The sequence below is a fragment of the Perca fluviatilis genome, chromosome 8, assembly GCF_010015445.1.
Source record: "Perca fluviatilis chromosome 8, GENO_Pfluv_1.0, whole genome shotgun sequence".
Lineage (NCBI taxonomy): Eukaryota > Metazoa > Chordata > Actinopteri > Perciformes > Percidae > Perca > Perca fluviatilis.
This window is the reverse complement of record NC_053119.1, coordinates 36,390,909-36,404,663: the sequence shown is the minus strand read 5'-3', so window position 1 is coordinate 36,404,663 and position 13,755 is coordinate 36,390,909. Positions and strand designations below refer to the sequence as shown.

The 13,755-nt window shown below is 43.5% G+C and overlaps 1 protein-coding gene across 2 annotated transcripts in view; it reads left to right on the top strand.

Moving 5' to 3' along the window:
• Positions 1-10,227, top strand: part of LOC120563930 (alanine--tRNA ligase, cytoplasmic-like) — a 34,673-nt gene extending 24,446 nt beyond the window's left edge. For both annotated transcript variants that reach the window (XM_039808453.1, XM_039808454.1), the window contains exons 15-20: positions 185-369; positions 5,002-5,110; positions 6,845-6,958; positions 7,039-7,245; positions 8,783-8,896; positions 8,995-10,227. In XM_039808453.1, the coding sequence (XP_039664387.1) occupies positions 185-369; positions 5,002-5,110; positions 6,845-6,958; positions 7,039-7,245; positions 8,783-8,896; positions 8,995-9,174 (909 nt within the window). In that variant the 3' untranslated portion in view covers positions 9,175-10,227. The remainder of the gene's footprint in view (positions 1-184; positions 370-5,001; positions 5,111-6,844; positions 6,959-7,038; positions 7,246-8,782; positions 8,897-8,994) is intronic.
• The last annotated feature ends 3,528 nt before the right edge of the window (positions 10,228-13,755 follow it).

Genomic DNA, 13,755 nt, shown 5'->3' with positions numbered 1-13,755 from the left:
AAATCGTAAACAAAAAGATGAGTTTGTGTTAAAAGTAAATGCTTAATGTCTTCTGCTGATAAGATTAGAGAGGGTTTGTACCAACCTTCGACCCTGATTTAAGTTTCACATGGTCTTTCCTTTGCAATAATAATAGTAATGAATGTTAACTAAACCACCAGTTGACAGTGCTTTCTCTCTCCAGCCGGTGTATGCCATGGAAGCCCCACTAGCAAAAGCCAAGGCTATTCAGGGTCTGCGTGCCGTGTTCGATGAGACCTACCCTGACCCTGTCCGAGTCGTGTCTATCGGTATCCCCGTTGAGCAGCTGCTGGAGAGCCCCGACAGTACTGCTGGTTCTCTCACCTCCATTGAGTTTTGTGGTGGAACGTGAGTATGATGCTTTATTTCACTTCTCTTGCATTTCTGCTCGTGACAGAGGATGCAAGCCAGCCCGTCACGGTGCACATTTAGTCAGCATCTTAGTCCACTTCATTACTGTCCACGTCATTACTGACATAAATAGCTGGCAACCAACCTTATGTAGAGAACCTGTTTACAAGTTGTTTTCAAGCGATCTTGGTTTAAGAATGTAGCATTTCTAATCCCAAATGTCAGTTGTGACAGTCGGTATGCATATTAACTTGTTTTACAAAAAGAGAACTTCATTGCCACGGTGATCATAGCATGACCACCTGGATAATGGGCTACTTAACATCAAGGCTGCAGTTTGTCAAGCTGGGGAAGTGTGATTCTGGGTCGCTAGAATGCAGTACGGGGGCTCCACAGGGGACGGTTCTGGCTCCGTTTCTGTTCACTTTGTATACATCTGACTCATCTGAGTCCTGCCACATTCAGAAGTACTTTGATGATACAGCTGTTGTGGCATGTGTGCGAAGTGGAGTGTGTTGTGTGTTTCCCCACGGGGATGAATAAAGTATCTTCTATTTTCTCTCTCTCTCGATCGATCGATCTAAAACAATATTTTTTCAATTTCGTTAATGTTGCGTTATGTTCGCCAACAAGCTTTTTTTTCAGCACAGACGTCACTAAACCCTAACTGTAGTGATATCAACATGCAATATCACTGACAAAAAGACCAACTAAAATGTAGTTTTACAAATATAAACTTCACCAAAATCTCTCTTTATTTCTGTCACCTTCCACCTTCTCTTCCCCTCTCTTTGTCACTCACTCACTCACTGTGTTGAACGTCAAAAAGTAACGTTACCTCATAACAGCATGTAGTTTCTTTTTAGCATCTCACATCACACGTTCTGTCACTATGACCTCTACTACTACGGTCAGAAACATTGTGCCAAAATATGAACAATAACGTCGCTGTCAACGGGCTTATCTGCTAATGTTAGCTACCGACCGTTACCTTGAAACCTTCCAGCAAATAGACGGTACCGTAGGGTGACGTTACCTGAAACCGGTGATTTAACATCACCGCTCATTTTACACACAGTTTAACAACAAAACAAAACGCTGAGTGAACATTACTAGCTACGGTTTTCATGTTGGTTTTGAGCGGTATGTAACGTTAATACAGCGTGTCGGAGGAATACAGCGTCTCCCGCAGCGGGGAGTCAGAGGCAGAGGGACCGTCACTGCAGCGTTCGCTAACGTTAGGTTCTTGTCTCATCTGCGGTCTGATGAACAGTAAATTCATCAAAGTCAGTGTCCATAATGCTATTTTCCAATAAATTGTAGCTGTCATATTTCACAGGACCCGCGTGAGTGCAGATTTCATGTCGAGGTTTGTCACTTTGCCTAAGATTGAGTGACAACTAGTACTCGCCCTGGTGTTTATTTGGTTGCCATGACTTGGCGAGTGATGACGTCCTGTCACTGTTCCAGTTGGTCACCCTACAGGGGAGAGAGAGCGGATGACAGTTCGCTTGAGTTCAGTAGAGCACACGGCTCTGCAGAGTCGTGTAATTACGACTTTATGACTTTTCATAAACAGCTGAAGGAGCGGCGGTGCACGGTCTACATAGCAGAAACCCTGTTGTGCGTCTGCGGCAGAAATCTGGCCGCCATGGTAAAATAAACATAGAGGAAACACTGGCATATTTTTGCATGCTCCTCGGTGCAGATTGGCTCTCATAACGGGTCGGGTGGGTGTGAACACAGTCAGGAGGACTCTGAGTAACTGCAAAGCTGCAATCTTTATCATTCAACTTGTGTTTTTCATCAGATTATGTGAAATAAGTTTGACAAAAGTGAAGTGGTTTTGGCGAGAAAAGATGATGAGGATGATAAACTGATAGGATAAAATATGATAAAAATATATTCAACAACAAAACAAATGCGTGAGATAAAGCTGTTTTCACACATACAGGTAATTCACTTCTTGTTCCTCGCTAAAAGTTCAAATCATTTTAACGTTATTGCGCAACCTTGGCCCTATTTTCACCTGTTGCTGAGTAATGTACGTTAACATCCCATGGTCTCTTGAATGTAGCATACCTGTAGCAAGCTCCTTCGTAGCGATAAAAACAAACGTCGAAGCGGAGCTCCGTGCTACACAGCGGCGATTGCAAGTTGTTTAAGCCGCTACAGACCTCTGTCACAGCTCTGTTGTATCAGCGGCATTTAATAGATGTTTTGAGCCGCAAAAGAGTTCCTCAACACCGCCTCTAGTGCCCCGCATGGTGCTCCTTCAGGTCAGCTGGTGGTTCAGTTATCCGAGAATAGGTGACTCTCAGCCGGGAACAGAGCACCGCGAGCGGCCGGTCATTTCGGCGGAGATTACGGATAAGTAAGTAATGAAACGACTGGTTAAGAAAATAATTAATGTTAGTCCCTGTCGCTGCCAGGTTGTTTGTGTATCTCTATGGCAAACACGCGGGGGGAGGGATGAGCCTGCCCGGAGCTACGGGAGCCCAGAGGGGAGCGTCGGCGGATGTTAAGGAGAAAATCGATTTTTCATTCAAACAAATCCATGTTGACTACACATTCAAGTTAATCGATTAAATCGATTTATCGCCCAGACCTAAAGCTAATAATAAATTAAGAATGATTATTCCCAAGCCAAAAAAAACATTTGATGAACTGAATTTTGGTAATTCTATCAGCAGCTAAATTCTATAATGCTGGAGAATAAAACGAAGGAGAACTCCTGCTGAAGTAGCAGAACGAAAACACACGGCAGGATGGAAAATCTAAACCCGTTAGCACTTTTGTAAGATGAGCTCTGCTCTGTGTTCACCGTTAACGGAGCACGTCCCGAGTTGGAGAAGTAGAGTTATCTCTGACTAAATGTCTGCATCTGCATGAAGCCGGTGCCCAGTGGCGGTGTGTGAAGTGGAAACCATTAATCGGATTTGTGGGTCTTTTTACGGTGAGATGGCCGTGTCCCTGTGCAGACAAAGGCCTGGAACATTTTGTAGAGCTTACTCCCGCTGCCCTGACTTTTACAGTGTCTGCCCCCCCCCCCCGGCTGTAAAATTCACCTGAATGCCAAGACGTCCCCGCTCTTGCATAGATTATAGCAAGACTTTTCATTTCATTTGATTACTGTCAAAATGATTTCCAAGCTGTATTTTATGTGCATTAGTGTTGAAAATGACCCCGCATGTATAACGTTGGTTCTGATTCAAGCACTGGAGGAGACCTTTTGCATGAAGCATTTTTAGTTTCAACCAAATTGTCAAAAAATAACGTGGATGGTTCCATACAACCATTACTCTTCACAATTAAAATGAAAGCAGTGTTTCCTTTTAGGATTCCTTTTAGCAGTGGGGGCAGGTCTGTCTGAACAACAACCCCCACCCCCCCTACATCAACACAACAGTATTTTAATCAGGAGAGACTTCCTTGCAATTATGAACATATTTATTGTACAGACAAACATGTAAATGTGCAAGTCTCTGGAGATTGGACTCCATCGAAACCAAATGTCCTAAAGGGTTAAGGAAACCCAAACATATCCCCCGATGGAGTCCAGACACTGGTGGTGGTGAATGAGCAGAGGAACCATCGACAGCCAAGCACAGACGGAACCCAAGTCCGAGGGCGTGACCACCAGTGGCAGAAGGGGAGGAGGCGGGACGCACTCTATTTCCTGAAACGACAACTGCCAACCGCGGAAGAGAGAGCAGATTTAAAGCAGGTTGTCATGCTGTGATAGGCTCGTGACAAATGGCCGACCCTGATTGGTTTAACTAACAACGACACAGCTGGATCTGATTACTACTGATTACTAAGTGACGTACCATGAAACAGCTGATCATTACAATGGAAAAGGTATATGAAGTCTTCCTTGAAGAATTTACGTTGAGCTTTATGTGGAGTTACTGGACGGGCCCAATAATCTCTGAATAGTTCTACTTGTTAAATTGCAATGGGAGCGGCAGCCAACGGGGGGGGGTGCATTATGTCAGCAGGATCATTTAAAAGGCAACCACGACAAAGGTTTTTGTACAGCCCTATTTCTGATACTGTGGTGGCAGGAATTTTTCCATAGTGGGCCACAACTACAAAATCAACATAGAGGAAACACTGGAAGGATCAGCTCAGTGCTTTCATTGAGTTTGGGTGTTTTATTCAATTTTATAGCATTTGGAGAAAAAAAAAAATGATAAAAAGAACATTGAATAGAGTGACAAAATTGTCAGAAATAGCTTCAAAAAGGTGGGGAAAAAACAACAGCAAAACCTTTTTAAAAAAACGACCACAACGTTGAAAAAAGTCAATTTTGGCCCAGAAAAATCCAACGTTGCACGGTCGACGGGAAGACAACACAAGGGTTAAATTGCACACCACCGTGCCGCTTCAGGCTTTAAAACATTCCACTTTAGTAAACTGTTGTTGTGCCTCTGGATGCCGTCTGTGATGTTGTTTCTATCGGCAGCAGCTCCATAGAATCGCTGGTTCCCGCTGCTGCTGTAATGTTGTAATGTTTTTCTCTTCTGTTGGTGTTCCTCCTTTCTCCTCACGGCATCGCCTTCTCCTCTGCCTCCCACAGTTGTGTATCTCTGTCGCTAACGTGCCGTTGGTTTCTCTTATCTGCAGCCATCTGCAGAACTCGGGTCACGCCGCGCCGTTTGTCATCGTCTCAGAGGAGGCCATCGCTAAGGGCATCCGCCGCATTGTTGCTGTGACAGGAACGGAGGCCCAGAAGGTCAGCGTGTACACACACACACACACACACACACACACACACACACACACACACACACACACACACACACACACACACACACACTTGCTCCTAGCATTATGTATCCACCCACACTTGCATAGAAAAGAGTTGGGTTTAGCCAACATTTTAAAGGAAGTAGATTTAAAGGTATTGTGGAGGATTTTCTTTTTCCGGGTGGATCATCAAGACTATTGGTCCTCCTAGTTGTCAATCATTCTGGCGCTATGTTTACGTAAGGCCGTCGTACGTGCTCGTCCCTAGGGTAGTTTTCGCTTTCTGCGCAGGAATACTTTCAGGTGTATATGTGTGGTGAGCTACGAGTGTCTACGAAAGGTATGACAAGAAGAGAAAGGCCTCTGAAGAAAGAAACAAGACCGGAGTGTTTTGGGGAGAATGTTTCACATGCTGGCGTGTGCTAAAAGCACAGGTTGGGCTCTCCACTGATGCCTCAGTCGCGAAGTTTCTACTCGACAGGTAAAGTTTGGCATGCTATTTGGAGAAATCCATTTAAAATCATTGCTAGTGAAAGTTGATGTAAGCTATGATTAGCGATGCTAGCCCTGGCACAAGTCACGCACCGCACAGTCACGGTAAACATCTCAATTTGTGAAAAAGTGCAAATCTTCTTTTGGAAAGTAGGCTTGTATGAACCGTGCCGACAGCAACTTGTAAACAGTGCACTCTCGTGCACACGTTTAATAGGAGTTACATCTCGGGAGCAGGTAGAGTGTTGCGCATGTGCATTTTTTCAAAAAGTGGAGAGGGCGGATCTTTTCTAAAATTCGGGAAAATCCTCCACTATACCTTTTAATATTCCGACAGTGTATGTCTGTCTAAAATGAAATGATTACTTGTTGTGGCGGGTTGATGGTAAAAAAGTCTCAAATGATTGTCTTGCCCCTCAAAACAGAAAAACCTAACTATATGAAAATGTGTCTCAGACTGAGGCCTTTTTTTGGGTCCCTGGTAGAGGATGGATACCCGAACTGAGCCCATCGGGACCCGGTGGGACCTGTCGGTACCTGACGGGCTCGGTTCGGGTTCAGACAGATATTTAGAAATGATGTTCGGGTTCGGGTCGGGCTCGGTCACATCAGTGCGATAAAGCATTGAACACTTTAAGTTTAAAAAAGCTTATTATGTAGGTGCGCGCCTGTGTTAACGTGCGCTTGTTGCCCCGTGTGCGCTGATGCGCTCATCTGTTGACCTTTCCGAATGCCTTCCTACAAACGTACATTTTGTCATTAGCATGAAAAAAAAAAAAAAAAAGATTTTAACTGTGTCGGGTTCGGGAATAAATATCTTAATGCCTGTCGGACGCGGGCCGGGCTCGGACAGAAAAATGCGGCCCGATCCGCACTCTAGTCCCTGGCGAGAAAACGCACCCAAGTGATGAAACTTTAATGAAGCTTGTTTTTGACTCGTGGTGAACTTGGAGCTAGAAAGGAGCATTTAGCATTTCCCCCCTCTCCCCAGGCCCCGAGGACAAATTCATCTTTACTATTTTTAGACATCAATGGCTGTTTGATGCTCTTCTTCTTCTTCTTCTTCTTCTTCTTCTTCTTCTTCTTCTTCTTCTTCTTTTTTTCTTCCGTCTTGCTTTCACCACTCTGCTTCTTTTTCTTTCTTCCTCATCTCTCCCTCTACTTTTTGCTTGTTGCCCTTGTCTGGCTCCTGCCCACTGCTCATGCCTCTGTGTGTCCCATTCATCAGGCCCAGAGGAAAGCCGATTCCCTGCTCCAGTCCTTGTCCCAGCTGGGGGACAAGGTGAAGCAGCAGACGGCCCCGAACAAGGACATTCAGAAAGACATCGCCGACATGACGGAGGTAAATGGCATATGTGTGCTCCAAAGACTCCAGAACAACTCTGTGCTGTGGTGTCAACAACATGGCCGTCCTTTTTGCAGTTGATAGGCACAGCAGTGATCTCCCAGTGGAGGAAGGACGAGATGAGGGAATCCCTAAAGGCCCTGAAGAAGACCATGGATGACTTGGACCGCAACTACAAGGCGGACATCCAGAAGAGAGTCCTGGAAAAGACCAAGGAGGTGATAGAAGGCAGCCCCAACCAGCCGCTGCTTGTCATGGAGATGGAGACCGGAGCCTCCGCTAAGGTGAGCGGCAGCACAGGATTTTTTATATTTTTTTTTAAGATTATTATTTGGGCTTTTTTCGCCTTTTAATTGACAGGACAGCTAGGTGAGTAAAGGGGAGAGAGAGAGAGAGGGGGAAGACATGCAGGAAATCGTCACAGGTCGGATTCTAGGGCTGGGCGATATGGAGAAAATCAAATATCACGATATTTTTGACCAACTACCTTGATATTGATACAGCAACGATATTCTAGTGTTGACTATTGGTGCTTTGACAAAATATTTACACAATGAGATTCTTTGATAAATAATCATCAGTAATGTGGATATAATGACTAAGTAGGTAAAGGTGAATAATAGAACAGTTACAACAGTCTGGTAAGTTCAGAAAATGACATCACTTTATTGTAATGCAGCCTTTAAAACCAGGAGAAGACAACACTTAGGTCATATTACGATATCCAAAATCTAAGACGATATCTAGTCTCATATCACGATATATCGATATATTGCCCAGCTTAAAGTGGTCATATTATGCAAATTTTCAGGTTCATAATTGTATAGGTTGTACCAGAATAAGTTCTCACACACACACACACACACATATATATATATATATATATATATATATATATATATATATATATATATATATATAAAATATAAATTTTTGTTGTACTGCACATTGCTGCAGCTCCTCTTTTCACCCTGTGTGTTGAGCTCTCTGTTTTAGCTACAAAGTGAGACATCCCACTTCTGTTCCATCTTTGTTGGGAGTCACACATGCACAGTAGCTAGGTAAGGACTACTAGCCAGTCAGAAGCAGAGTATGAGGGCGTGCCCTGACAGTACCTAGGTAAGGACTACTAGCCAGTCAGAAGCAGAGTATGAGGGCGTGCCACGCTAGCAGCTAGGCGAGCATTATAACGTGTGTTACAAAGTGACCACGTTTGTCTCTGAAGTAAAGGCTGGACTACAACAGAGCTGTTTGGAGCAGTTTGTGAACAGAGTTTTCTGTTGGAGATGGTAAGTCCCTTTGGGGTGGACTTTGGGCTTTTTCACTTTGTAAACCTATAACGTGCACAAAAAAGATATATAACACAATAAAGGAAAGGGGGAAAAGCCAATCAGCATAATATGAGCACTTTAAGCAGTTTCTACCTTTTTTTTATTTTTTATTTTTATTTTTTTATTGACTTATCAGCCCAAAAGGAAACTGTCCTTGTAAAAGAAGACCCTACACACACCTACGAGAAGAAATCTATAATCCAAGCCCCAAGACTTCCTCAGCACCCCATACAAAAATAAATGAATAGTACAAAACAGTATTAAAATCCAGTTTATCTCTGCAGTATTGCATATTTTCTCAGGGCAGTCTCTGAGCTCATTGTGTTATTGCCATGGGACCAAATCAGCTCTGTGGCCCATTAGTTCTGACCCAGAGACATCAACAGTGCTGAGTAGGAGACTTTTTCTCTCTTTCTTCCCTCCTTGTTTCTACTCTTCCACTCCTTCTCTCTCACTTTTAATAAAAAAATTCCTCCTTATCCTCTCGCAGGCACTGAACGAGTCACTGAAGCTGCTGAAGTCCCAATCTCCTCAGACCGCCGCGATGCTCTTCGCTGTAGACCCAGACGCCGGCAAGATCACCTGCCTGTGTCAAGTCCCACAGGTAACACACGCCGATCATTGAGCCGTGCAGTGTGCTGGCAGCCACTCAGTGCCACGTCTGAAACTGACTGAACCCTAATCACCCCTTCCTCTCTTCAGGATGTGGCCAACCGAGGTCTGAAGGCCAGCGAGTGGGTTCAGGAGCTGTGCCCCCTGCTGGACGGTAAAGGAGGCGGCAAGGACATGTCGGCCCAGGCCACGGGCAAGAACACCCAGTGCCTGCAGGAGGCGCTGCAGATGGCCAACCAGTTCGCACAGCTTAAACTGGGAGAGAACTAACGGGGGTCTGTGTGACAGGAGGTTGCAAACATAGGTTATAGTTTGGTAGCAGAAATAAGGTCGAGTCCTGAGTCTTAACTGAGTTAGAAATCACCAAACATCCTCCTTTCCTTCGTCCATTTCCTCTACTCTTTTTTCTTCTCCCTTCAGGTCACAAAAAGATTAGACAAGGAACGACATTTCCGGGCTTCTCGCTCACTATGTTGACAGAATGACCACTGACTCTCAGCCTTGGTAACTGAGCCACTCATATTTATTGAGACTATGATTGCTGACTTGCTCCAGTAAAAAAAATCATCTCTGTGGAAATAGCTTGAATATATATATATATAAGAAGATCCTGTCATGCAGCTGAGTAAAAGAGGACTGCAGATGATTGGAGAAATTTTATTTTAGTGTTTCCACTTTATTTTTTGGCATGCTTGACCGAGGAAAGGGGATGTACTGTTGATCAATTTAGCCTCCGACAAGTACTGTACAGATCAGATGAAGTACCAAAACCATCCTGCCTCTGTGTTTGTTTCCTCTGTAGCCATGTTTATTTAAATACAAGCCCTTTCCTGCTTAACCAAGGCTGCTTTAAACGGCATCAACTTAATTTTTGGGCTTCCCGTACCACTTAAGCTCCGCCTTGGAAAGAAAAGTGAAAAGTCAGCCCAACTCTTAAATGATTTAGGTACTTTTTGTCCTTTTTAGTAGTCTGAAGGTTTTTGATCTGATCTCTGGCCAGCGGCTCCGTCCGTCTGTGTGAGCGAAAGCCTGAGCTCTCTTCTGTGATTGGTTGGTCTTGCTGTACATGCACTAGCTGTATCGTAGTCTTTTTTTGAATAACAAGCCATTGCAAGAAGTGAACGGGTTTAATAAGGTGAAAAGAATAATCCATTAACTGCATAAAATGATCATGAACGTGTCCCAATAATCTGTGTAACTTAATTTCACTAACATTAAATATCGATTGAATGCAGAAAATGTCTTTTATCATTGTAGCTATTCCATGTCAGAGACGTGTCACGTTATGGGAATGAAAAATAAATATGACTGGTAAATGCCACACTTCTACCTTGTTCCTTTTTGAATGTGTGATAGATTTGTATCGGTGATTAATTGCAAAGGACCGTACAGAGTCGGTTTACTCTGAACTTCCAAGTGTTGGTTTCTGATCAATTACACCGAAAGGTTAGACAGATCATTAGATGTGGATCACTGAACAAAAATGATTGCGTTATAAATTCATTAGCAAGTAGAAGCATGTATTAATAATGGTTTAGAGAGTGAATATTGTGTACTTTGTTCAGGCCTGAAATTGCCCCTACAGTGGCAGAATTGGTGAATTATTCTTGATTTGCACTAACCGTTTTGGCCACTTCGGAGCAGGCAGTGAAAACAAGCTGTATACACAACACTGACATAATATATCACCTGTTAAGTTGATACGTGATAGCAAGCCTTTTAGCATTTAAATGTCCTGCTAAACTGCTTCTAGTTGGCTTTAGTGTTCTGTAACTCCTGAGCAAAACACATTTTTCAGCTTAATGCCCCATGATGTTAACCAGGCACTTGTCTGTCAGCCATTATGTTTTAGAACATTTCGGAAAAGGATGACTATGAGAGTGAACCAAAACATTAACTTTTTTTTTTCTTTCAGTGAAATATTAGATTCATAGACTTAGATTTAATAACTTCATATACTGTTGATTAGCAATGTATTTTTCATGAACTGATGTTTTACGTTTAAAATGCATCTGAAAAGGTGGCGGGGTTGGCTCAGTGGTTAGCGCAGGCGCACCTACTGTATACTGAGAGGTTTATGCCTCGATGCAGTGGTCCGGGGATCGAGTCCGACCTGAGACTATTTCCTGTGTGTCTTTCGGTGTGTCGCTTGAACGCCTAGTAGGCCTATCTGAAAGAATGATTATATCCTCAGCAACGTATCAGCGCCAACTTGAATCAAGTTTCAGGATTTTTTTTTTTCCCTACATCTTTTGTCTGCATTCTGGCTCAGCTTATTTCAGTGGCTCAGTGTAAACCAAAGTCATAATTCCACAAACACAACATCAGATGTTTACCTCGTGTTTCATGAAGCTTTATTTGTACAATAGCATAAGATACAAAGAGTCGGATCACGTATCATACAGATGTTTCAATGTAGTAAATACATGTGTACTACCTCATCCAAAAAGGTAGTCCTACTGATGAATGCGACATTAAAGCCGGGACTAGATGATGACCGATCCAGACAGCAGGAAACCAGCCACACGGGAAGGTTTCACCCATTCAATCTCTAAATCCCAGCAATGCCCTTTTTTTCCCTACACAATCGGATTCATATGAGTCACCATAAATTTGCTGGCAGATGTATTCACTAAGCAGCCTTTAATCCTACTTGACGCTTCATACTCGAGCATGCTAGCACAACAGCCGACAGAGGTATGAGTGTTAGCGTTACAATCCACGGCGACAGTCTGATATGTTTGACTGCTGCTAAAGAGCTGTTTCTGTTCAATGCAGACCAGTGAACTGACAGAAGAGAGCCGCCTGAGGCTGTCCCCACCTCCGCCTCAAACAGCACAGCCCGCTGGCAACAGTCGCCGGCCGTGTCACTCTGCCAACAGCCTGGACGGGCAGTATTGTTGCTCAGTGAGGGAAAGTTCTGTCCCTGCTGCAGAAACCTGTTCTCCATTACTAGAATGACACCGGGCTTCAGCCAACTTAAAAGCGTAACTGGCGCCAAAATGCAACCTAGGGTCTTTTTGTGAATGTACCCGAGTCAAACTTTGGTTTAAAAGCATAACTAGGAAGGAAGCGCCACTTTGAAGATTGACCGTATTTTCGTTTTTTCGGTCAAATGGCCTTTTGAATGGGAGAGCTATGGGCACTACTATTATAGCATCAAAATCGCTATTTTTAAAATACTAAGAAGGCTTGACACAACATTAAAGGTCTCATGACATGGTGCTCTTTGGATGTTTTTATATAGACCTTAGTGGTCCCCTAATACTGTATCTGAAGTCTCTTTTATATAGACCTTAGTGGTCCCCTAATACTGTATCTGAAGTCTCTTTTATATAGACCTTAGTGGTCCCCTAATACTGTATCTGAAGTCTCTTTTATATAGACCTTAATGGTCCCCTAATACTGTATCTGAAGTCTCTTTTATATAGACCTTAGTGGTCCCCTAATACTGTATCTGAAGTCTCTTTTATATAGACCTTAATGGTCCCCTAATACTGTATCTGAAGTCTCTTTTATATAGACCTTAGTGATCCCCTAATACTGTATCTGAAGTCTCTTTTATATAGACCTTAGTGATCCCCTAATACTGTATCTGAAGTCTCTTTTATATAGGCCTTAGTGGTCCCCTAATACTGTATCTGAAGTCTCTTTTATATAGGCCTTAGTGGTCCCCTAATACTGTATCTGAAGTCTCTTTTATATAGACCTTAGTGGTCCCCTAATACTGTATCTAAAGTCTCTTTTATATAGACCTTAGTGGTCCCCTAATACTGTATCTGAAGTCTCTTTTATATAGGTCTTAGTGGTCCCCTAATACTGTATCTGAAGTCTCTTTTATATAGACCTTAGTGGTCCCCTAATACTGTATCTGAAGTCTCTTTTATATAGACCTTAGTGGTCCCCTAATACTGTATCTGAAGCCTCTTTCCCGAAATTCAGCCTTGGTGCAGAATTCCAGCCACTAGAGCCAGTCCTACAATGAGCTTTCCTTAGGATGTGCCATTTCTGTGTCTGTAGCTATTGAGGAGGATATAGGGGGGCAAGGTGGAGGGTGGGGGTGTGGCCCTGACCAACTGCCATTTTGCTCATTTGAAAGCCATGATGTCTCTCTCTTTCTCTTGGGGGCGGGGGGCCAAATTCTCTGGGCGGGCAAAGCAGAGAAAGGGGAGGTAACCTTGCTCCTTATGACCTCATAAGGAGAAGATTCCAGATCGGCCCATCTGAGCTTTCATTTTCTCAAAGGCAGAGCAGGATACCCAGGGCTCGGTTTACACCTATTGCCATTTCTAGCCACTGGGGGACCATAGGCAGGCTGGGGGAACTCATATTAAGGTTAAAAATCCTCATGAAGTGACATTTTCATGCCATGGGACCTTTAAACTTTGCTCCAAGTATCACCAGGGGCTCTGCAGATGAACTCCAGCATTGAGAGCATCGTTTAGGTACACTTACTAAAAAGAAAGGTCTCGCTACCTGATGCGAGTCAAGTGCAGATGTGAGTTGCGCATGCGTCACTTTGCGACAATGACCAGATTTCACGCAGATCTGATTTGCTGTTAGCCACAGAATAATGGGATATAGGTACATCACATAGCAGTAATTTATTATTTAGCGTAAGGCATCACATTTTCACTGCATGATCCCTGATGTCAGTTCTAGATCAGAGGCTGAAGTAGCTGACAAGAACCTGCTAACGAGAGACTTCTGTAATGTCAATACAATAAAAATGGATCTACATAATCAAGTTCGTTCACTGCTGGCTGCAAGTTAGCAATCAAACACAACAAGGACTGTCACTTGAATGGCGTTTTGAGCTAACGTTAGCGATCAAGCAATCATAGATAGCTA